Source organism: Cheilinus undulatus, linkage group 15 (genome assembly GCF_018320785.1).
Source record: "Cheilinus undulatus linkage group 15, ASM1832078v1, whole genome shotgun sequence".
In the NCBI taxonomy this organism is placed as follows: domain Eukaryota; kingdom Metazoa; phylum Chordata; class Actinopteri; order Labriformes; family Labridae; genus Cheilinus; species Cheilinus undulatus.
In genome coordinates, this window is record NC_054879.1 from 14,993,119 (window position 1) to 15,016,900 (window position 23,782).

The 23,782-nt window shown below is 39.2% G+C and overlaps 1 protein-coding gene across 31 annotated transcripts in view; it reads left to right on the forward strand.

Moving 5' to 3' along the window:
* The first annotated feature begins 2,438 nt into the window (after positions 1-2,438).
* clasp1a (cytoplasmic linker associated protein 1a) overlaps positions 2,439-23,782 on the forward strand; it is a 133,104-nt gene continuing 111,760 nt past the window's right edge. For all 31 annotated transcript variants that reach the window (XM_041806946.1, XM_041806953.1, XM_041806959.1 and 28 more), the window contains exons 1-2: positions 2,439-2,571; positions 10,332-11,057. In XM_041806946.1, coding sequence (XP_041662880.1) covers positions 10,860-11,057 — 198 coding nt within the window. In that variant the 5' untranslated portion in view covers positions 2,439-2,571; positions 10,332-10,859. The remainder of the gene's footprint in view (positions 2,572-10,331; positions 11,058-23,782) is intronic.

The following is a 23,782-nucleotide window of genomic DNA, read 5'->3' on the forward strand; positions in this document are numbered from 1 at the left end:
ATCCATCCCTATTTTGAATCATTAAGTCTGCACTATGATGACCTTATAACCATACTACCATATAACCCATGGCAATTTACAAAACAGGAGGCTGACAACTGATGATCTTTGGAGTCTGAAGGCTTTGTACCCATTTTAAAGAGTTCTCCAAGATTTTGGTTGTGTAGTGGTATGTAAAAAGCTGTCAACACAGATTTCATTGCACTTAGTTTTGGATAATTTTTAACTAGCTAAAATGCTCCCTTGCTTTTAAGGTTTCTCTTTCCTGAAATTCTGGATCAAGGATGTGCAACTGGCATCCCTGGGCTACAAGTGGCCCCAGCTTCACTCATTGCTGCACAATGACTGTCCTGTCCTTAAAGGAACTACACTGACTGCCTCCCATGTGACAAATCTATTTCAGCCAAGCTCAAGTTCCACTCAGAAAATTCAAAGAGCACTTTATTTATAACAATAATATAATAATATAAATGCAATTTTAATCCAAGATTTCTTTCTTGAGGATGTGGTTTCTAGACCTGTTGGAGCCTCCAGTATAGATGTCGAACTGGTCTGACAATGGGTGCTGTTCCTCTTTAAAGGCAGTCCACTTTGCATACTTCTCCTCTACTTTAAGCCTTCCTCTCCATCTTATCCATGCACCCCTCCAACCAGGATTCAAGCCCCAGTTTCTCTGTCAGCCACAGCAGGGACTTGATGGATTTGGGTGTTTCTGTTGCTTCAAAATAAAGTAAAAGAAAAGTAGCTCTATCAGTAATTTCAAGGAAATAGCTTGATTTTTGGAACAAAGGAGAAAATATGCATACCTTTATACTCAAGGCTGTCTTCTTCAATTGGTTTGGGGTCTGTGGAGCCAGTTGGGTGGGGGTCAGTTTCATCACTGTCTGCTGTCTGCTCTTCAGCCCAAGCGTTAGACAGAGGTTTTCCTTTCTTCTGCTTGCTTTTCAGCATGGGGGACGGGCACTTAGAAGTGGAGCTGTGTTTGCAGCTGAGCTCTGCCTCCTCATATCTGCGCTGCTGCTTGTGTTCAGTTGATGCGGGCCTTGTGATGAGCTCCTCCTTCACTGTCACTACTGTCTGCCAGTGGAGCCTCTTGATCTCCAGTTGATCCCTTTTTTGTTTCTCTAAAGCCTTCCTCTCCTCCTCTTTCCTGTGTTTGGCCTCCTGCCTCCTGCTCAATCCTCTCCTCCTCTCTTTGCAACCTTTCGGTTTCAACTTTTGCTCGATGCACCATTTCCTTTTCCCTCAACTCTCTAAACTTCTGTTTCTGAAGCTCTTCAGTCCTCTGGGCTCAGTTTCCTGAGATCTTGATTCACTTTCTCCATTTCGGTGAAAAGATGACTTATTTGCCTTGATGCAATGTTTCTTATCTCTGTTCTGCTGTTATGTTTTCAGCTTCTTCTCTGTCTTTACTTCTTTCCATGGTGGTTTGAGTGTGTCTGATGCAGAGATTGTTGGTTATGTTTTAAAAATCTGCTAGGATAATGTTTGGAGAGTGGACACAGAAAAATGATGAGAGTGATCTCTATGGAAGCAGATCATTTTAAAGAGAGCTACAGTTTTTATGAATTAAAAAAATAAGTCAGAATGGTAGAATGGCCGATAACTAAAAATTATGATTCATGACATTATTGCTGAGAATGCCGCAAGCATTCACAGGTATTATTCTGTTTGGCCAATTTATTTTTCTGCCGCATTTCTTGGCCCGCTTCTTCTCCCACAAAATTCAATTCAAACCATTCAACTTTCAAAATATTCAGCCAAATTAGGACATTCCTACAATAACGTTTCTAAGCAATATTCAGTATACTTTCAGATATATTCTGCAATTTTCAAAAAAGTTGGGACCATGGAAACAGAACAGGGTCATAAACAGCTGTTTGACTGTAAGTGTTGCAGTCTAATGAACAACTTTTGAATGAAAGTTTGTATATTCAAGTGTTTCAGGCCACCTTTACAAGAAATGTCATGCATTCACATAATTCATTGTTTTCATCAAGCTATACTGTTGTTTAAATGCATTATTTAAACTCGTTTGGCTAGGAAACATTCAACAAGCCCATTCTTTTCCTCTACTTGGCAGCTGGACTTGAATGTATTCCTCATATTTTTCTACCATTTTAACGTATTCCTGATATCTTGAGTTTCTAACGCCTGGCCATGACCATTACAACTCTCAAAGCCTCACTCTTATCTTTCAGAGTTCAACAGTTTGTGTCAATAAAAACATCATAATTGAGTGGGAGCCACTGTTGTTGGACTGTATTAGCCCACAGACCCTTTAGGTCCAGTAGAGGTCGCTCTGCACTCAGTAAACACACCTCTGACACACGCCGACCGGTTTTTTTCTTGCATTGCCATGCGACAGTTTTCCAAGTGCCAACATCATCCCTGGATCCACTGCGCATGCGCGCGACGATCCCATTCTTGTCCTACAGGCAGCATTCCGGGTGGAGAGTGTGAGAGAAAGAGAAAGACAGAAGAGATTTTAAGGCCGTACACTTTATAGTTAAAACCAGAAATACTCTCGGCTGTATGTCCTGATAGGCTGTGGAGTTTAAGCAGGATATGGTGAGTAGAAACGTGAATGTTGTTGGTTCATTGTCACATTTTCTTCTTTGTGCTGCCAGCCTGTCTGTCTGCTGCCTGTGGACTGACGTTTCATTGAAAGGAAGGGCTCCGCTAGGGGCTAGCCTTAGCTTTTATACCTCTCAGACACTGTCTGGTAGAGAGGGGAGACGAAGAAATAAACAAAGAAAATGTATGTGTCAGGCCCTGGAGGCTAGAAGACAGAAGAGGCTGATGTTTCAGTTTAGAAGTGTCTGGAAGGTGTCAGTAGGCTCCTTCGTTAGATTTGGCTACCAGTGATGGTCAGGCTGTGAGCTAGCTGAGGCTAACGTTAGAAAAAAGGAGAGGGGTGTGTTGAGTGTGTGTCTGTGTTTGTGTTTAGGCGTGTGTCATACAGCAGACAAATTAGTCTGAGAGGTGGAGAGATCTGTAATAGATGACAGTAGCTCTGGTTTAAATTTAACAGAAAATATGGCAAAACTACTGATAATTTATGGATGATAAATTCGTATAACAATGACTTGTTCTTTTATTGTAATGTTTTGTGTTTTTCATGACTGCCACTGTCATAACAGGCTGTCAAAATGTGTGTTACTTTGATTAGTTGAATATTGTGTGTTTTAATATGGTAAAGTCTGTGTTATTTCAATCACAAATGCAATAAAAACAGCACTTGAGCTATTAAAACCACAGTGTTATCATAAGATATGTCTACAGAAAAGGAAAAAATCAATGCAAAATTGCAGGCAAACCCTCACATACTGTCTAAATTACACTTAATACATTCTGGTATCATGACAACCCTACATTTAAAACCATTTAATAGTGCTTCAAACTATTGGGAAAAACCTAATACTATGATATCTTTTAATTTTGCAACATTTTGCATTTATTGCAATTAGTGCTGCACAATTTGATAATAATGTAAAATTGTGATTATACTACACAATATTGCAATTAAAATGATAGTATAATACATCAGAAGCATGATATTGCATTTTTTCTGATATCTGCAGATATTTACAAAAAAATTTAAGCTGATGCTGATAATGATATTCAAAAATATGTCAGACTTTTTAGGAAGTTTTAGGATGAACAAATAAACAAATTTCAGTCCTGAAAACAGACTTTAAAGTTTAACAAATGATGATGAATAAAAAGACAAGACTTCAGCTGACCTATGTCTGTCGGTCCAGCCTGAAACTCCACTAACTTAAGTCTACTTTTTTAGTTTTCAAGAAAATTGCAGAGAATAGTAGTTTTGAAGTATGTATCTTTCAGCTCTATCAATACAAACCCTGTAGTTTTTACAGTACTGCTTTCAAAATAACTTAATTTCCTCCCCCTCCCAAAATCCTTTTTTTCTATTTTGAAAATAAATGTGCTTCTACAAAGTGCAGTAGTGGCATTAATGTTAACTTAAAGGCCCTTCTGCAGACATTTTAATCAACTTTTTGAGTACTTAATACAAAAAATAATGGCAGCCTTTTATGCAATTATGTAATTGCACAGCCTGATTATTGCTATTGGGATTTAATGAATTGTGTAGTACTAACTGTAATTTTAAAAAATACTGAAAATCAAACCAGACACAAATGAAACTTAAAGTGCAGTGTATACTTAGGGCACAGGTGAAGTAAATTAACAATTGATTATATGTGCACATTTGCGAAAAATCTAAGGTGTCTGATATCTTGCTTTAGCGCCATGTAACTGCACTGAAATGATGTAAAGGTGAGGTTATTATTCCAAACAGGTAAAATGTACTTGCTGAGTGAGTAATGTTTGCTTAGGATAATATAAATCGTCTCCTGTAATGTGATTAACTTATTTTACTCTGAGATCTGCAGCTTCTTCAACAGTAAGCTCCAGACATCAGCATTCACATATAAAGTCCCAGTTTTATGTCGTCTAGGGTGAGATGCATCCGTATGTAGGGGTGTACAGATGCATCGGTTGTATTTGTTGATATCAGACCATTGGCAAACTATGTGTCGGGAACTGGTGTCAGAAGCCAATGTGCATTTGTTGTGTCTCATCAATTAACTGCTGGCATATGTAAACCTAATTGCTGCGTAGGAATGATCCGATTATAAGGTGTCAGGATTAACCGTGGTTTAGAAAGCCAGGGTTAATTAATTCTAACGGCCCCTCAACACTGTGTCAACGTTCTCACTCGCAAACAAGATGGCAGAGCGTCACTGTTCATGTGATTTTATACATTAATATTCAGAAGTCAATGCAAAACACTGTGATAATCATGAAATTTAGATTATTTCTTAGCCTACAGCATCAAAATCAGTGATCACGGCATCCCTACTGCTGATTTTTAATGGGAAGAGGAAGTCACTGTCGCTAGCCGCATCTCCATTACCCTTAAAAATGCGCAAAATCTAAATAGGACTTTGCCTCTGAACTATCATCCGTTGCCTTCATCTTTTGTTCAAAATGATCACGGCAACCGCTGTAGACGTATTCATAACTGCACCAACACGCCACAGGTTTACAACGTCCAGCTTCTTTGCAGCGGAGTCTCATGAGATAAGATTTTACGAGAATTGCGAGTCTCATGCCCCAAACTCCCTTAAATAGAAATGCATTCATAGTGCAATTGTACTTTTTCAAAGTTTAAGAAATATTGCTTTTATTTCGCAAAAAACTGTAATAGAAACACGGCTATTGTCAGCAATATGGGAGACACACACTAAAAGAAGTATGAAGGAACCATCAGTATTGCCAATCAATTAAATATTTATTTTAAAAACTGGCATTCGGTGCATCTCTATTTCTGAGGTGTTTGCATAGACGTAAATCCTGGACACTTTCCAAACCTTGCTGATTACATTTCTTGCTTAAACCTTTTTTCTAATCCACTATGTAAACATCAGGGTTGTCAAAATGTCTGACACTTTAGTGCTTTTCAAAAGTCACTATATTTTTCTCGCCCTTTGTAGTAATGGCATTGTATCACAGTACTACAAAATTAAACGAAGTAATGCATTTTAATGCATATTCAGGTTTTCCAACTAGGGCTGGGCAATTCATCGCAAATTAGATTAACTAAACTGCAAGACGGCCTGCTGTAATTTACAAATCGCAGAAGTTGCAATATTTCTTTAACTTGAAATGTGTCAAAATACCAGTTTAATAAATCTGTTTTTTTTTTGCAGCGGTGGAGATTTTATGGACATTATGCAAACATTTAAGTGTCAATTTTTTAAATAATTGTTTACAAAAATCCCCCTTTTTGTGTTTTACATTTGTTTTTTTTCATAATCAGAATGAGTGACATAAAAATGATATTGCCCTTAAACAAAGCAAATAACATCACATTTGTACAAGCAAAAATAACTTATTCTATCTAAAACTGATGAAGCCTAGCGTCACTTCATGAAAGTCATACCTCAGCTGCGATCAGCTGATAGCCAGCCTCACCTCCCCCAACCCAGCCGGCTCCTTTATAGCTTAAAGCTTGTTGCATCCCCATATTCAGATTCCTGCTACGATGGATTAATTGCTTCAGAAATAATTTCATTGTTTTCAATACACTTGGTCCTATTTATGGAATTATTTATTGCTTGAATTTGTCGAAAAACACATAAGATTAACACAAGAATAATCGCGTATTAAATCTCAATCGCAACATTTGGGAAACAAAAAAATCGCAATTAGATTATTTTTGCATATTGTTCAGCCCTGTTTCCAAACCTCCTTCTCCCTGTTAAAGAAACCTGTGATGGAATACTCAACTTATGTCAGTGCAAAGGATCACAGAAAAATAATGTTATCAGTCTCTCTGTGTTTATTTCATTGTAAATGCAGCTGTAGTTTTAAGTTTTATTTCTCTCCTGCTGAGGTGTGACAAATGCTATTGATGTGGGCCTTCACAGTAAAAGCACTCAAAAAAGTAATAACTAAAGACTTTAATTTTGAAAAACTATACAGAAATAGCATGTTTATCATTAACTTAGCTTTAGCAGCAAGTTTATAGCTACTTCTCTTACTCTGTGAAACGGCACAGTCTGCTTCTTCTTTGATACATCATGGACTTAAAACAAGCAAGTCATGAGTTAAAATGCTCCTTCAAACAGTTGTTAAACTGTTGTAAGATGAATCTCTGCAGCGCTTGGCTAAAGGCAAACTGAGTTGATCCATTGCAGCACACAACTTGTATTAAAGCCTTGGTCAGGCTGACAGAGATGCTCTGTAAAGCGAGCACACTCTTTATGTTGCTCTTGTTACAGATATCAGACGTGGAATAGAAAGTACCTGAAAGTACCTGAAAGTACCTGTTTACTGTGCTGCACTCTAATTACAAAGGCATACATTGATGAATTTCATTTAGCTGCCTAGCTGCTTGTAATGCTAAGTGAAAAGGATGGGACTCAGACTGAGTTGTTGTCTGTCACATATCACTGCAATGCTAATGGCAGCAGCAGTTATGCGTTGTGTGTGCAATATGCATTACAACACAATAAATGCATTTCAGCTGGTGATGGCAATGTTGCAGAAATCCAATTTTACCAGTGACTGTGTTGATACTTCACTACCTACCACAAAGTTTAAGTGTGGACTACAGTCTGTTCAGCTTAGAGAATCCAACCCATATACTGCTGACCGTGCTCAGAGTACTGTAGGCTCCGCTCCACTAAAGACATGGTCTGATGAAGCCATGTGCAAAACACCTGAAGCTCTATGTTGTTTTTTTTTTGGTTTTGCATTATGTCTTCTCTGAGGGGAGCTGTAACAGTTCCTGTCACAGTAGACTTTAACATTACTGTGTCAATAACAAGTCTGCATCAGTGCAGAGGATGTATTGACATTATTGCACCAGAAGATCCTAACGAATCCAACTCGTACCACTCAGGTTTGATTTTAACTTAGCAGCTCAAAGGCCCTCTTCTGATAGAGCCGTTGTTTGAGCATTCCTTTCTGCTAGATAATCTCGTTATCACACCGAGGCCTTGAGGTAAATTGAAGGGAAGAAGCACCCTCAGCATATGACTGAGCAGTGTAGAGCTGGAACTAATAATCACCACAGTGACGTCCATGTTTGTTTGGAGTTGCTACTGAAGCTTAACCCCTCAGCCCCCATACTGTAGCTGGTTTGTCAAGCTGAGCTGTCAGAGATGGGGGTGAGTTGGGGTTTGGTTCTTTCCCAGCCTTATTTCAGTCATTTTCTCTGGTTTTGTTTTAAAATTTGATTAAGAAGTGATATATCTGAAAATACATTTGTTTAAGTAAACCGGTCTAATAGTTTTGTTGTAGGACAGAATTTCAAACTTTCGTTTGAAACTTGTAAATGATTTTTGGTTAATTGCTTTTTTCAGTCATTTAAAATCTCCCACACTGTATTAACGTCACAAATATGTTGGAAACTTTTTGGCACAGATACATTACCAAGATTATTGTGCAATTTAGATTTGGTGTAAGAGTTTGATGCAGTTTTGATGGATTTATTCCTCTCCTATGTGCCTGACTGATGAAATAAAACCAAGCATTCCTAACCATCACTATGCTGGATCTAATAGGGTTACTCAATCCCATCTAACACATCGGAAAATTCTGAATTTACTGTAATAAATAAGAGAACAATCACTTCAAGTAAACCAGCTTTTCTTTGACTTTCAGTATTTACCCTTTGGATGGAGATTTGGGTACAAAGATTGTGTTTTCACACCATTTCGATGAAGTCAGATGAACATCAAGCAAGCTATCAGCTACTCTCAGATTAATTTGTGCCGCTTTAGTGGTGAAAGGCTATGCTTTTTAAATGTATAGATCCGGGGAAAGCATGTTGCAATCACTTGTGTCCTCTAAAACCCAAAGTATAGCAGAAAGATGTAAAAACTGTGAGTTATAGCTAATTTGAGCTCATTATTATTTGAATATCACATTACAAACAACAGGACACTGCACATTTCTCCCTTATTGTGCAGATTTTTCAATATTAGTGTTTCATTTAGTAAATGGAAGTGCCCGGCTGTATTTCTGTATTGATTTTAAAGTTATTTTACATCAAACTACTGTGCTGGACTCGGGCACACCTCAGAGTCTGTGGGTTGCAGCTTCTGTAGTGGCAGCTGTCTGTCCACAATGGTTTAAATACAGGACATGCTGCACTGCGTAGTTTTGGCACCTCTTACTGTATCTTTAGTAGTTTCCTTAAGGTATCCAGCACCTTTACAACTTCCTATTGGCCTTCGGTGCATCCCAAAGCTGTTTACTCTGTTTGGAGGTCGAGGTTGCTTGCAGGCCAGTCAAGTTTTTCTGCACCAAACTGGGAAAACCACTTCTCACTTCTCACAAGTGACAATTATCACTAAAAAACAAGACAAACAGAAACCATCTTTACAAATTTGCAAGCTGTTGTTTCAATTCAGCTCCCAAAAATGAGGAAACAGACCAAAAAAAAAAAAAAAAAAAAACATCTGGTCTGATAATGTGTGCTGATTTGGAGTCCAATACAAATTTTCCTTTGGGGACAGTAAACTGTGTCATATGGTATTCTACAGAAATATATTTTAAGTCATTTTTTAAAATTAAATGTAAAACAGGCAATTTTTCATTTGAACCAAAATGCTTTGACTTCCCCAGCTGGATTTAATACTGTTTATTTGTTTAATTACAAGAAAGATGATTAAAACTTGGAGAAACCCCCTGCTCTACAGAAATCCACATTAGTAGTAAAAAAAAAAAAAAAAAAGCTTCTTTTGTCTTAAGATACTTTTCAATGCACCAGGACTGTATTTCTATGGTATTATACGGCAAAGAAAAGCAAAGATTAAAGATTGCACGAAATCACTGTTCGACAGACGTTGCATTGTTTGACAGATGTCGTTCTGCTCATGTCTTTTTTTTTTTTTTAATGAACCCTCAAGTTTGACCTCATTAGCCTGTTCATGTAACTGATCGCTATGTTTACTTCCTTAACTTCTCTGTTCTTGCTCATGTTGCTGACTGCCTTGTGTTTTTCAAGGCACATTGGAGTAAGGCATTGATAAGGGAATCGCTAAGATTAGATTTAACTGATGTTGATGGATTGAACCAATTGGAACCGGTTCTGTCGAGTGTCGAGTTCCATCCCTAGCTGGAGGTAGATATAAAATGAGTTTACATCTGTGATCCCTGGGATGGAAGATGTAAAAACATACACTACAAACAATTACAATAGGAGTTAAGTGAAAGTTTTTTTTCAGGGTTGTTTCTGTTACCCACTATTGGTAGTTCATGAGATCGATAACTGATATCTTTAGACCATAAGCTCAAAAAGAAATTTAGACTAATGTAACAAGTATTTTCTTTACACACTGATGCATTGGTTTAACATCTGTATTGGCCGATATCGGCCCTGTTGACAGACATACGCTAACTTTATATAAATTAAGTGCCATGAACAGATATTACCACTGTATGTTTTTTTTGTGTCTTGTAAAATTAATGACAGCCTTCTGGTTTAACCAGTTGTGAAATGACATCACTGGGCAGAAGAAGTAGCCTGTTGGACGAACTCTGATCTGTTTTCATGATCAAACAGAGAAAATGCTGGCCTAATGGGAGTGTTATACTATTAGATGTACTGAAAAACATCAGTATCACCACTAATGATCAGCTAAATTGATATTTAAAGCATTGGTATCAGTATCGACCTAACTGGTTATCTGTAATGCTAGGATGACTCAGTAATAATAAATCTAATCACAGGGATGGATTGGATACTAAACTGACACTGCTCTATTGTCTGCTCTCTTCTAATCCTCCAGGGCTCTCCAGGCCAGATCCCGGGACAAATCATGGAGCTCTAAGCTAGCTCTCTCCATCCGTCTCTGTTTGCTGCCTTGTACACCGCTCGCCAAAACCTGCTCCACTACCCCTGCTGTAGCGGTTTGGCTCTGACTCCTTCAAGAGAAGAAAAAACCCAAGTGGGACGGAGCGGTAAACTTTCCCCAGCTGCTGTCCAGACACACACATGCTGCATTGCTGCCATTCCCCAAGCCCTGCTCCATCCATCTCCAGGGCACAGCCACTAGCTTGCTGGTGAGCTAGCACTTTGCACAAACACAAGGCCTGTCCTCGGGGATAAAAATACAAGCAGGCTGCGTGCATCGCCTCTTTCTTTTATCTCCCTTTTCCGGGTCACCCTGCCACACTCTCGCTAACTGGGGCTCCTTTTGTTGAGCTGTCATTCCTGCTGCTTTGAGCGGCGGAGGATTGCTCGTAGCTCGACAGCCAGTCATTCATTCATAGAGACAGGCTGAGGAGGCCACAGAGGTCGGTTAGCAGAGGCCAGGATGATGGAGCCCAGCATGGAGAACTGCCTGGCTCAGGTCCTGCAGAAAGACATGGGTCGACGGCTGCAGGTGGGGCAAGAGATCATTGAATACATTTTAGACAAAGAGAAGTCCCACGACCTGGAGCAGGATCAGACTGCACTGGACAAGATGGTTGATGGCATCGCCAGCTCCTGGGTCAACTCCAGCAACTTCAAGGTAAACTCAAAAGGGTTAGGACACTTTCACATAGTGGGGAGGTTTCCTCACACCTGCACCTACATTAGTTTAACAGCTGATCTTCCTCTTGTAGTGTTGATAGCTCTGAAAATGTATAGATGATGCCTCTGGGTGTGCAATGCTAGGAGGAGCATTTCTTTACAGATAGATTTACTAATAAATAAGTAAGCTGGGAACATACCAAGGTGTGAATTGGCTCAGAAGTAAGGAAGCATTAATGCATTGGATTAACCTTGATGTTGTCCAACGTCAGCCCTGTTGACAAACAACGGCCAGCGGAAAATCACGTGGCATGAACCAATAACTTAATTAATGTTAAGCTGTTGTATCAGATCAATTTAATTCTGGCATATCATCCCTACAGGGTGTAGTGGTTCACAGAGGTCATGGTTTAACTGCTTCCCATCCAGAAGCTTTTTAAAAACAGAGTGGAGAAGACGAAGAGAGGGTATAGAGACTGGTGGGACTTGTACCTCTGCTGCTGTCCCTGCAGAAGTTAACTTTCCTTCTTTGTGTGTTTTGCTGTGCCTTGTTGGGAGTTTAATAGCAGTTTGCAGACAGTTATGAGCAGCACTACCACTAAGATTGGCAGGTAATACTGTCATCTTTTTTTTTTTCTTTTTCTTTTTTTTCTTTTTTTTAGCCATTTAGATGTTTTAGTCATGGGACTGTGTGCACCAAACTGTGATGGTTCAGGATATACAAATACCTTTACACCCCTAGTACTGTAAAACCAGAATATAAGTTGCCCCGGTATATCAGCCACAGCCTGTTCTGCTTTTGGAGATTCACGAGGGGGAGAAAAGGTTTAAACTTTCTTCCTGTGTGATGATTTCCATTCTGTTTAGCATAACATGCAGTTTCTGTGCAGCTGTGTCTCTCTTTTAGTACCATCTGTTATTGCTGTATGGAGTTTATGCATCTATTAGTTATAGTATAAATGTTTAGCTCTCAGCCTGCAGTGATTATTGTGAGTAGAAAGTTATTGGACTTCTGCTGATATCCGATATGCAGATTTTGCCAAACTTTTTGTAGCTCAGGGTTTCTCATAAATAAACTATGGTGCTCTGCCACAGTCTTATTTTGCCCTGTCAATGTTACATTTTCATAAAGCCGACATCGGCCTGCTTAGCAGTGAACCCGTTTATGCACGTGAGCCGTCAGACATATCACTTGACAGGAAATGATTGAAGTTTTTATAGTAGATATAAGACATGTAAAAAACTCTTTGCACCCACGAATAAGGCAGAGAAAAGGAAAGGCAGTCAGGTTAACGATTTTTAGACAAGGAAAAACTGAAAACTGTAATCGGCCGATCAAATTATAATAGGTCCACCTGCTATTTAATTACTACAAGAGAAAAAATGTTTAAAGTGAACAACATTTCCGTAGATCAAGCCTCTTCATTTTGCTTAAAATGGACAATATTGATATTGATACCAATACAGATACCAGTACGTTCAGAACTTTTTTATGGTAAAAAAGGCCAAGTCTTTCCTACTGACCTCTTCTTTTTCCTAAGTAAAAAGCAGGTTTGCATAGTGATTCCCTAAGACAATTTTGACAAAGCGCTCAAAATGACACAATAACAACACATTCAGCTGAACAAGACAATAAACTAAGATGAACCCAAAACTTAAGGCCTTCAGGATGAGGATTAACAAAGAAAAAAACTTCTGCCTGAAGCAGGGCATCAATACTGTTTTAAACTTCACAAATATATTTGTAAAACCTGCTGATACATATGGCCAAAATATCAGAAATGTTCATATCTGCTGATAATGCTATCATGCCTAGAATTTTGTGTCTCCCTTGCTGTTGGACAGACTCACAGCCAGTAGGTTGCTCTGCCATCCACCTGCCACTTTTTGTCTCTATACTTATAACTTTTTGCTAATCCCTTTAAAACATCTGACAAAGAAGAAGAAGCATGCACGACAAATACAAGAAGACAAGTTAGATACAGTAGCAAAAGAAGTGGAGCTACGACACCAGCTTGCTTCTTCTCCCAAAGACATTACTGGTGCTGATGCATTTGAAATGCTATAAAGAGATATGCAAAGGTAGAAAACACTCACTATAAGAGTGTATTTTAGTGATCTGCTCAGGCTCCATTACAACATCCCATCCTGGTTTACATCAACTAGTTTGTAGTCCTTCAGTGATGTACACATGCAGTGATTTTTGCTGGAGAAGTGATACTACCAACTATGTGACACTGTCACAGCACTTCTTCTATTATAAGTTTGATGTATTGCTCCAAAATGCGTGGATTTTAAATGACATTTTTTACATAGTCTTCTTTCAGTCACTTAAAAAAGGAGACATTAAGCCGTTGATTTCTATTTGTTTTTTATTTTGCATCTCGTTCTTTGTTTCCCTCTTTTTGTTTCATGATTAACGCACCATGGGCTGTACCCATTATCACAGGTGGTTCTTAAAAACACTAGATGGAACAAACTGTAAGATGCACTGCTGTCAATTAAAAGTAATAAATGAAGGAAACCTAGAATTCTACATCTAGGACTTTATGTTGTTTTTTTTTTTTTTTTTCTTTTTTTCCCAAAGTGAATGGAGCCCAAACCAAATCATGACCTCTGAGAACCATTAGTCCTACAGTTGGTGCGTTTCTACCCAAAAGATTAACCAGTACAACGAGTTTTGTGGCTCCAGGCTGATGACATCTATATATTTGGTGTATATTAAGACCCTAAATTCTACAAAATAGCCTCAGACTTCCTTTCTTCACACATTAAGTCGATACCTCTGGGTTTTGAGTCAAGATTATGTGGGTAAAATAAACAATGTAAGCTTGTTTTTTCTCTAATGCATCTACACTCCGCTTCCAGATCATTGTGCAGTCAAATAATAGCCTTTCTCTAGTTTGTTTATGGAGGAATTTCCAGTTTTTCTGACTGTTTGCTGTGCAGAAACTGTTCTCAGGCAGGCATCGCCACACATCATCACTGCCCCCCTTCAGCGTTGAGCTGGCCCCCATTCTTCCTCTGTGATTGATTGTGCGTTATTCTGGAGTTTAATCTAGGGCACAATTTTATCTGACCCTCAAGTGTGATTACATCAGTTCTCTCTGCGACCTACCACAGGTTTCTTTCTCTGCCATGAGAGTAAGAACACATTGTTTACTGAAGCTCAGACTTCATGTCGGGATATGCTGCTTGTGCTCCATGTGGGCCTGAAAATGTCAAAGATATCTGCCTGAACAAAGCCGAGCCTGCCCTCCATGCCCTACATACTGTAGCTGGAGAGGATGGCGTAGGCTCATAGCAGTGTGCTCTCCTTCTTTCTGTGAAGTCTCACTGCTGCTTTGATGCTACGCTGTGCCTGGATGGGAGTTTTTATGTGCTGCAAATTACAATGTGTGATGCATTTCTTTGTCTTTGCTCTTGGAAGTTTTGCACATGTGTCAGAGAAATGTTGATGAGAGGGCAGGGAGAAGTTTGAAATATGGTTTGAAGACCCTTGGTTTTGAAAAGGCTTCTCTGGTTTTTAGGTAAACAAAACTCTGAGAGTTACTCTGTTTGGTAGAGGAAATTTAATCTGGAGCCAAGATACGGCATGTGTTAAAATCAAACAATTCTGATAACTGTTTCAAGAGCACAGCAACAAAAGTCCTGGAAACCCTATAATAGATGAGTTCTTGTTATAATAAGCAAAAATTTCAGTTTCTTCAGCCATTCTTCTTGATTGGCAGTACCTGGTGGTGTTAGATATCCCAGCAGTAGCAGTTTACTCAGCACAGGCCTTGCTGATCACTTGGCAACTAATAAGGAAACTATTTATTCTGAGAGAAAGGAAGAGAGTGAGTGATAGATTCATTTGCCACAAATGGAGCTCTGGAAGCCTGCAATAGCAAGCAACTGTTTACAGTCTTTAACCCTCTAACTTTAACCTCTGTGCACTGTTCAGTCCCTTTGCTCAGGCTGCAGGTCTTCTTTGTGTTTAAAAAACAAACATTTGCTAATGTCCTGGAACTACAAGTGTGGGTTAGAAGTCTATATGGAGACAAACACATCATCCTTGAGTTTGCATAGCATCAAGTAAAGCTATCATAAATTAGATCAATAATGTTTGTGACCAAGGTTGCTAAACAACTAAAAGATCAGCCTGTTACAAATGTTTTCATTTTTAAGCACAATATTTTTACGATGATTCAAACTACAAGCTTTGCAAAGTTTAGCCGGCTTTAGATGGTAGTATAAAATTTTATCAGCACGATATCAATATTGGCAGATATTGTCTTAAAAAAATGAATTATCTGTATCAGCACAAATGAAAATTCCTACTGATATTTTAAACCAATATTTGGCAGTAAAAATCTGCAGTAAATATTGGATGTATGGACAAATGTTAGTGGAGTTCTAGGCTGGGCCAACAGTCCTAAGCTGAAGTCTTTTTCTTGATTCATCATCATTTCTTACACTTTTAGTGTGTCATAAGGCGTGTCATGTGTTGACTTTTCCATCCTCAATCTTCAAATTGTGTGTTTTTAGGACAGAAGTTTTTGTTCTGAACCACATTTAAATATCGGTATCAGTATCCATATTAGCTAAAATTAATTTTTTAATATCTGCATACTAAGTATCAGCAAAAAACCAATACTTTGCATCCCTAGTGATATTTTTTGAATGAAGCCTTCCTTTTGAATAAATACATGACTGTTCGAATTAGGGCTGAAACGATTCCTTGAGTAATTCGAGTGACCCGATCAAAAAAATTTCAGCCTCCAGGCTTTGCCTAAACCAGTCATGTATCCATATGTACCTCTTGGACATTGGACTATGTCGCACGGTTTGCTGTGTTTTGCACTGAGAGTAATTTTTGTGGCACAATGCACTTGCTTTGCTATTATTATAAGTAGGGATGGGCGTTTGCAAGAAACCTGCCAACTCAAGCCTAGGGTTCTTAAACATAAACAAGGCGTGGTCCCACTCACAATATCATGACGGTAGATATTGTTGTGCAGTGCAGAGTAAGATGTGTTTAGTCTCTTTATTAAATTCCCTGTGATCGACCAAATTCTTAACGACCAATTAATCAATCATCGATTAATTCTTCACATCCCTAATTAGAACATAACATTCAGTGAAGATAATATGCTGTGCTGCATGAAAATCCTGAGGGAAGAGAAAGAAGTAGCGGAGCAATGTCATAATGAAAGGTTTAAATAAAGAATAAAAAGCTTTCTACGGAGAATAAAGAGACTGCACGGGTGAAACTACAGATTGACCAAACAGTTTTACAGTAGAGACAAGCTTCATGATTTAAGGCCCGTTTTGGCTCTTTCTCCCTCTCTCTCTTTCCTTTCTGCGTGCGCATGTCAGACACTTACTTCTGATTTATCTAAAGTCCAGCACCCTCACATCTTTGTCACAGTATGTTTTTGTAAAAGCTTTGGCATCCTGAGGCATTTCACAAGTCTGCATTTAGATAAGAGGTTAATAAGTAGATACAAATCAAATAGAAACACATTATTGCAACCAACAGTGGCTGAGACAGAGAGACCATATAGGTCAGAGTTCATCATCTTACAGTCAGGATTCAACAAGTCATGGAAGCAGCTTTATCCCTTAAAATGTGATCTCCAGGTCCAGAAATGGTGTTAAGAAGGATTTTTTTTTACAGTGGATCAACTCACAAACAAAATGTGTGAGCAAAGATTAAAATAGACCATATTCCTGTAATGTAAGAGTACAACTGTCAGGAATCATTAGACCACTGTATGAATGATGGAGCTTGCTTTCTTGCTAGAACGTGAACTGTTACACTCATGAATGAAATAGAGGTTGTTAAAATGATTAACTGTCCCTTTACTTTAATGACAATTTGGAAAATGAAAATAGAATATAAGAAATAAAATGTAAGCACCCACGGCACCCAGTATAGAGAGAAATGGGTCCGGCCCTGGAAAGCGCCAGGTGCCTGTAGAAGTGCAGCTGCTGCTCCTGTATCCAGCAGCTGACCCTTCCCATCCCCTCCTTCCTGACATCTCTCCTAGGCCCAATTATACATCATTACCAAATCATGCAGCACCAGTCATGGCTCTGCCTGTTTCCTCTATTTTAAGTTCATTTATCTATTGGTAATTTTACTGAGCTGACCTTGACCTGTCTGTCAGCTCTTTATTTCAGTGAATTAACTTTTATTCTACCACTTTCAACACCAGTTTCACCATTGGATTAAGACTTCTAACCACCAGGATGTGCTACAAATTCCTTCTAGTTGATCTCTGCAGCTCCTCAGCATGTGCTCTAGATGTTCAATCATTTGTTTACTAATCGTGAGAATCCCTAATTTCTAGTGGATGAATTCCTCTTCTAAGCATCTGTTGTATGGAATGAATGGGTTTTTTTCTTTTGTACTTTTGGGATATAGTGGGTCATTTAAACAGATTTTTTAAATCTATTATTAATCATGTGGTATTGAAAAGTATTGATGATTTCAAAAACTTTAATGAGCACTGGTTGCACACCAGGTTTTAAGTTCTGTTGTTTTCTGTAGTCATGGTTTAGAGATGTGTTATTAAATGCATCGATCTCATTCTGTACTGCAGATCATAAATCCCCCTTAAAAACACTGAAACAATTTGATTTGGCCTCCCTTCCTCTTTTCCCACATCTTTCCTGCCTCCAGGAGTCCAGTTAGGCCTTTGTCAGTAACCATCAATCTTTCTAGCTCTCTCTTCCATCATTTTTCCCTCCAACTCTCCTTAAGCCGAGCTGAGCCTGGAAGCAGAGCGGGTTTACTGACTAAATCGATGCTGGCTGGCAGGACTGGTTTCCGGATTGATGAGCCCCGAAGTGATCGCTCAGACAAGCTGGTGCCACCTGTAATATTATAGTCAGCCGTGTCTGGGGCTAAGCGGCTCGAGAAGGACCAAAGTCGGGGCATTTACTGGATCATACAGGAAGTTCATCACCAATGTGACTGCGGCAGAATCTGCTACTCCGCCTATACGGTGATGAAAGATGTGTGGGAATGTTATTTATTTGTTGTCTTCTTAGCACATTGAAGTCTTGCTCCTCTGTGTGTCACAGGATGGAATGGCAGTCAGATAAACCTGAATTTGATTGTTCTTGTCGTGCAGGCCTAGAGGATGTACCATCTTGCAGCTGTTGGCTAAAGCATCCAAACGAGCCTAAACTTTCTGTTATTATGACTCATGTGACTCATCCACAGATGCTTCAGGAGTCGAGTACGACCACCCTGTCTCTTCTGCATTATGCATTTTCTCTCCTGGGGTTTCAGTCAGATCGGCTCAAAGTGCCTGTGAAATGTGTCCCTGCTTGTGATTATCAGACTTGTGTTCAAGGACTAAGGCTGTCTTTGGGGAGCCAATGAGTGCTTGGTGTATTTCCTGCTATGAAATGGCTTTTCTCTATTGCTTATTACTGTTTTGTTCCATCTTGGGTTGTAATAACATTTCCTTTCACTCTCTGCAACAGAAACAATCTCTCTGGGATCATAAAAGATTTAGTGTTTGTATCACAAGCATGACCTGCAGTGTGGTCTGACAAAGCACTACAGCTACATAAACAAACCCCAGTGGTGAAATAGCATGCTCCAGTGTGATATCTTGTACTAAATTTGTGCTATTGCTGCTAAATCATGGTGGCTTTGTATGACAGGTTGCTTTTCTAGTTGCATAAAGAAGAAGAGAGGAAGTGCATATCCTTCTGTCTTTGTCAGGTTGTGGTCTGGGTCTGTGGGGAATGCTGACCAGCTGACATCATCAAAGACGGGACAGATGATTAGTCGTCTGGTACTCAAATGCTCAATGCTGAATGCTCCAGGGTGCAGATGAACGACTGAGGCTCACTTTGAAGTTGCACTCATAAAGGGCTGTTTCTGTCGCCCTGCAGGGGAGCATCACGTCTCAACAGGATGTTGTACAGCAAATAATGTGTCCCATTAAGACACCCATTTCCCTCTGTGACTTCTTTAATGCTTACACTGGCTGGCTGTTATCTCAGTACACAACACTCTCTGAAGTCAGCTAACTTAATAGAAGTGCTGTGGCCATAGTACAATATCGATGTTTAAGTTTTTACCAGGAAAAAAGTCTGCCAAAAACCTCATACTTCATTACCTGTCTTCTGTTTTGTTATGCCTACACACTAGAGAAAGCCAGGGGAGATGCTTTGGGTTTTCTGGTTGTCACTCCATCTGTATGTCTATCTCAGCCTCTCTTAAGAAAGTGATATCTCAAAAACAGAGAAACTTTCTTCAAACTTTGCATGGATACCCTCTCTGATTCAGGTTTGCACTGATGAGATTTTGGAAGACAAAGGCCAAGGTCATTGGGCTTTATGTTCATCCCTTGCTCAGGAATGCAATATTTCAAGAATGCTTTGAGGGATGTTTGGCGAATTTGGAAAAGGTCAAAGGTCTCTGCAACCTGAAGTTTCAGCAGAGGGAACTGTTGGGGCCCCTAGGCCCATGGAGAGGACCTAAGTTTTAAAAACACACCTTTTTGGTTTGTTTGGGTTTATAAAGGCTTTCATAAATGAAAACAGTCATGCATCCTATCAGAATTTTCCATCTGTCCTGTTGCTGGGCAGGATAATGCTTTATTTCCAGCTTCTGTGAGCAAGACCATGTAGCATTCCTGGTATCTGAGCAGCCCAGTCTTACTATACTCCAGTGATGCCTGGACTTTAACTGATGGCCAGAGGCCCCAACTGGACTCCTTTGTGACAACTTTTCATCAGCGCATCTTTGGGCATTATTGGCAAGACTGTGTGTCTAAGACTAATGTGGTCAAGAGAGCAGGGGTGGGAAGGGATTTAAGACCACACTGACTTTACCCTTCCAAAACCTTCATTTTTTTTAAACCATTCAGAGGTGCTGGTGACTTTCAGACCAATGTCCTGTTGCACAATCCAAGTGTGCTTGAGCTTGAGGTCAAGAACTGATGGCCAGACATTTTTTAATGATATATATATTTTTTGCCTTTATTATGATAGGACCGCTGAAGAGAGACAGGAAACATGGGGAGACAAAGCAGGGTGAAGATGTGCATCCAGCAGCTTGACAAGACAAGCTTTTGTCTCGTTAGGCCACAGAATATTTTCCCAAAAGTCTTGGGGATCATCAAGATGTTTTCAATCAAATATGAGACGAGCCTTTGTATTCTTTTGGTCAGCAGTGGTTTTGGCCTTGGAACTCTCCCATGGTGCCGTTTTTGCCCAGTCTCTTTCTTATTGTTGAATCACGAACACTGACCTAAACTGAGTCAAGTGAGGCCTGCAGGTCTTTAGATGTTCTTGGTTCTTCTGGGACCTCCTGGATGAGTCGTGACACCCTCTTCAAGTCATTTTGACAGGCTGGTCATTCCTGGGAAGAATTAAAGACTAACTGATATAACAAAAAAACACTGCATTTATTGGGGATATTTCCCTTTGTTATTAAAAAAGATTGCAGTATATCTGCTAAAGACAAGATATCCTAGCCAGTTTTTTTTTATATTGATCACCCCTTTTCAAAACAAATGAAGTATCTTAATAATGTGGCTTGTGGAAAATGCATCCAGTGTTAATTTCATTGATGAAAGAATTGGTCTTAATCTGCTCTAAGGTTCATTTAGTGATTATATTTTAAAAGAACAGAGAGAATTTCTCTCTGCAGCATTTCTTTTGGGTGTGGCAGTGGGGAAAAATGTGACACAGATACAGAAAACAACTCCCAGTCCACCGTGTCTGCCTGTATAACCTGCAGCAGCATGTTGCGACATCAATTAATGAGCAGCCAGGGTGAGCACAGAACAAAAACAAATGTAATGTTTTTGCAGTTTGATGTTAACAGTCTCATCTCAGCGTTCTGTCTGCCAGTGTTTAGCAGATGACGTGTGTGAATAAGCAAAACGGTCCAGACTCTATAAACCTATGACACTGAGATGGTCTTTCTCTAATAGGTTCACCATACCTGATTAATAATTTTTTAATTGATTATGACGCACGATTATTTACATATCCCATCAGTAATTTCAATGCTTGATTTTCACTTTCTCTAGACATTTTAGTTTCACTTTCTATTGCTGGAGCTTTGTGGGGAGGGGACAGGTATAAATGGATCTTTAGGAGATGGGATTTGACAAGTCAGCTGTCATAAAGAAAACAGCCAATGGGTTGCTCTTGCTCTGTGGGCCAGTGCTTTGTGGAAAATAATAGGGATGGGACCGATCCAATCCAATATCGGTATCGGGTCCAATATGGACGTAATTAATAGATTGAATATCTGACTGACGGTGCCGATCCAAGTGACCGATCCAAATCCATCTTACAGTTTGCGGTAGACCATAAAACGCACCGCAGTCTAACACGAGACAGTCTGTGTGTAACTGAGCCAGTATTAGTTAGGGATGTTCTTAGCGGTATAATTACCTAGTCGATTAAACGTAATTCTATGTTTAGAATAGTCAAAACTAGTCTAAAGATGAGAGAACACAAAGAAGAGTGGATGTAACATTAGCCTGATATACTCTCTACAGCGTGGCTAGCACTGAAAGCTAGCGCCGCCTGCCTTCGTTCCTCTTTGCAGATTAATGTCATGCTTTGATATTTGGCCTCTTTTCACTTCGAGTGAGTAGTCATACGTGAGCTTAACCCTCGACAGCCCACATACCACTTTATTTCCACTTTGGAAAGCTGCTGTACCGCGGTCTTCCTACTATACGCTAACAGATTAGCCACCGCTGACCTTCTCATTGTTTACATCCTGTGAAGGGTCAGAGAGGAAGGCTGCGGCCATTAACTGAAGCCGCAGCGGTCTCTAGTGGCGGGAGGTTCATTACAGTTTAAAAAAGCATTATAGACAGGGATTTAAAGACCGTGTTCATAAAAAATGATGGGTAATTAGTTTAACAGACCATTAAAGTAGTAGTTTAACCTACCTGAGTTATGCTATTTATAAATTATACTCAGTTGTTGTTGTTTTTTTGGATAATGTTAATATTTATTTTTTAGTAGTATTTCAAATAAATTTGTTCGGAATACATTTAAATTCAATTCATTTTTGTATTTTTTTTTTTTTTTTTTTTTGCTTTTTAATAAGAGGAGCTGGGTGGTTTACTACAGCCTCATGTAACCTCACACATTATACCAACAACAATAATAATTGTTTAATATATATATATATATATATATATATATATATATATATATATATATATATATATATATATATATATATATATATATATATGAATCAGTATCAGTACCGGCACATATTTTGCGGAATCGGATCGGAACTAAAAAAAAGTGGATCAGTGCACCCCTAGAAAATAAATACCCCTAAAGCTGCGGTACTCTGGGAAAATTCCCGGTACACCAGGTTGCCAGTCCAGCCCTGCTTTCAGGTTGGAGGGCTTGGTGTCAGACTTCAATAAATGTTTTAAAGGAGGCAGAGTGGACTTTTCTACTCTTGTTTAGCTGCAGAGCCTGTATCAGAAACCAATCACACAACTGCAGCCATGGGTAGAAGACAAGGGCAGATAAGTTTCTATTTTAACTTTCAACAGGCTTGTGGGAGGAATTTCAAAATGAAAGAGTAGCTTAAAGGTGACGATATAGATCAATGTTTTGACTGTATATTGATCTGTTGAATGACTAATCAACGAATTGATGTGTCCATCCACATCAATGGATCATTACACCCCTAAAGCAATCAGACTTTTCCATTTTGCAAGCTCCTGGTCCATTTGTGTGGAACAAATCGAATGTTCCTTAAATAATCAGTCGGTTGTAAGCTCTTTTCCTTAAAATACACATCCATATTGAATACATGTATGCAAAAATGCAGAAAATAAACAAAAAGTCACAGGGCAGGTGTGTCAAAGTCTTCTCTCCTTTAAGAGTTAGAACATCAATCATTAAAATTAGTCATTTATATCCTCTTAGGGCTGTTATCTTAGCATTATGGTTGGTAATTTTATTATCTGTGGAAGTGTTAAAGGAGTGTTTGCATGGTCAGCTTGTATGACAGCAGCTAATGATACCACCTCAGTGTGTTTTCATCCACTACATCATACATTTAATTCTGATCATTTGAAGTTAAAAACGTTGGAGCATTTCTGTTGTGGTTTGTGTTTCAGCCATTATCTGTTTGTGTTTTTAGCATGAGGTCATTGATTTGCTCGTACAGCAGGTAAACTTCAAGGTCCATTTCCTGAGTCATTCTAGCTTGAAGTCGGACTTTGAAGCCTCGGCTTGGCCCCGACGGTAAACGTTAATCCTAAACCATGTTAACTTTGTGAACTCTGGCAGAGCGGAGGTTTGTGCTGGGCTCACAGTGCTTGGCTGCTCTCATAGGGGGATGCCTTTTATAAGACGCAGAGCTTGAGTGTGCCCTGTGTCTGCTGTGACATCTGAAGATTTACAAATCACTGATAAATTATGTCTGTGTGTGCGAGAGAGGAAGACAGAGAGTGTATTGTGGGTGAGCATGGTTGCATGAGGATTTATGGCTTTAGTTAAGGCAGTGTTTTACTGTTATGAATGAAACAGCTGCTGTCACACATGCTTTTTGAAGGGATTTACTGTCATGATTGTGCTTGTGTAATGCTTTATGATACTCTGATATAATATTGATATTGATTAAAAATTAGGACGAAGTTGTTTGTGGCATTTGGCCTGTTTTTGGATCTAATAAATAAATTAAAATCATCTGATTTGAAGTCGCTTCACTTG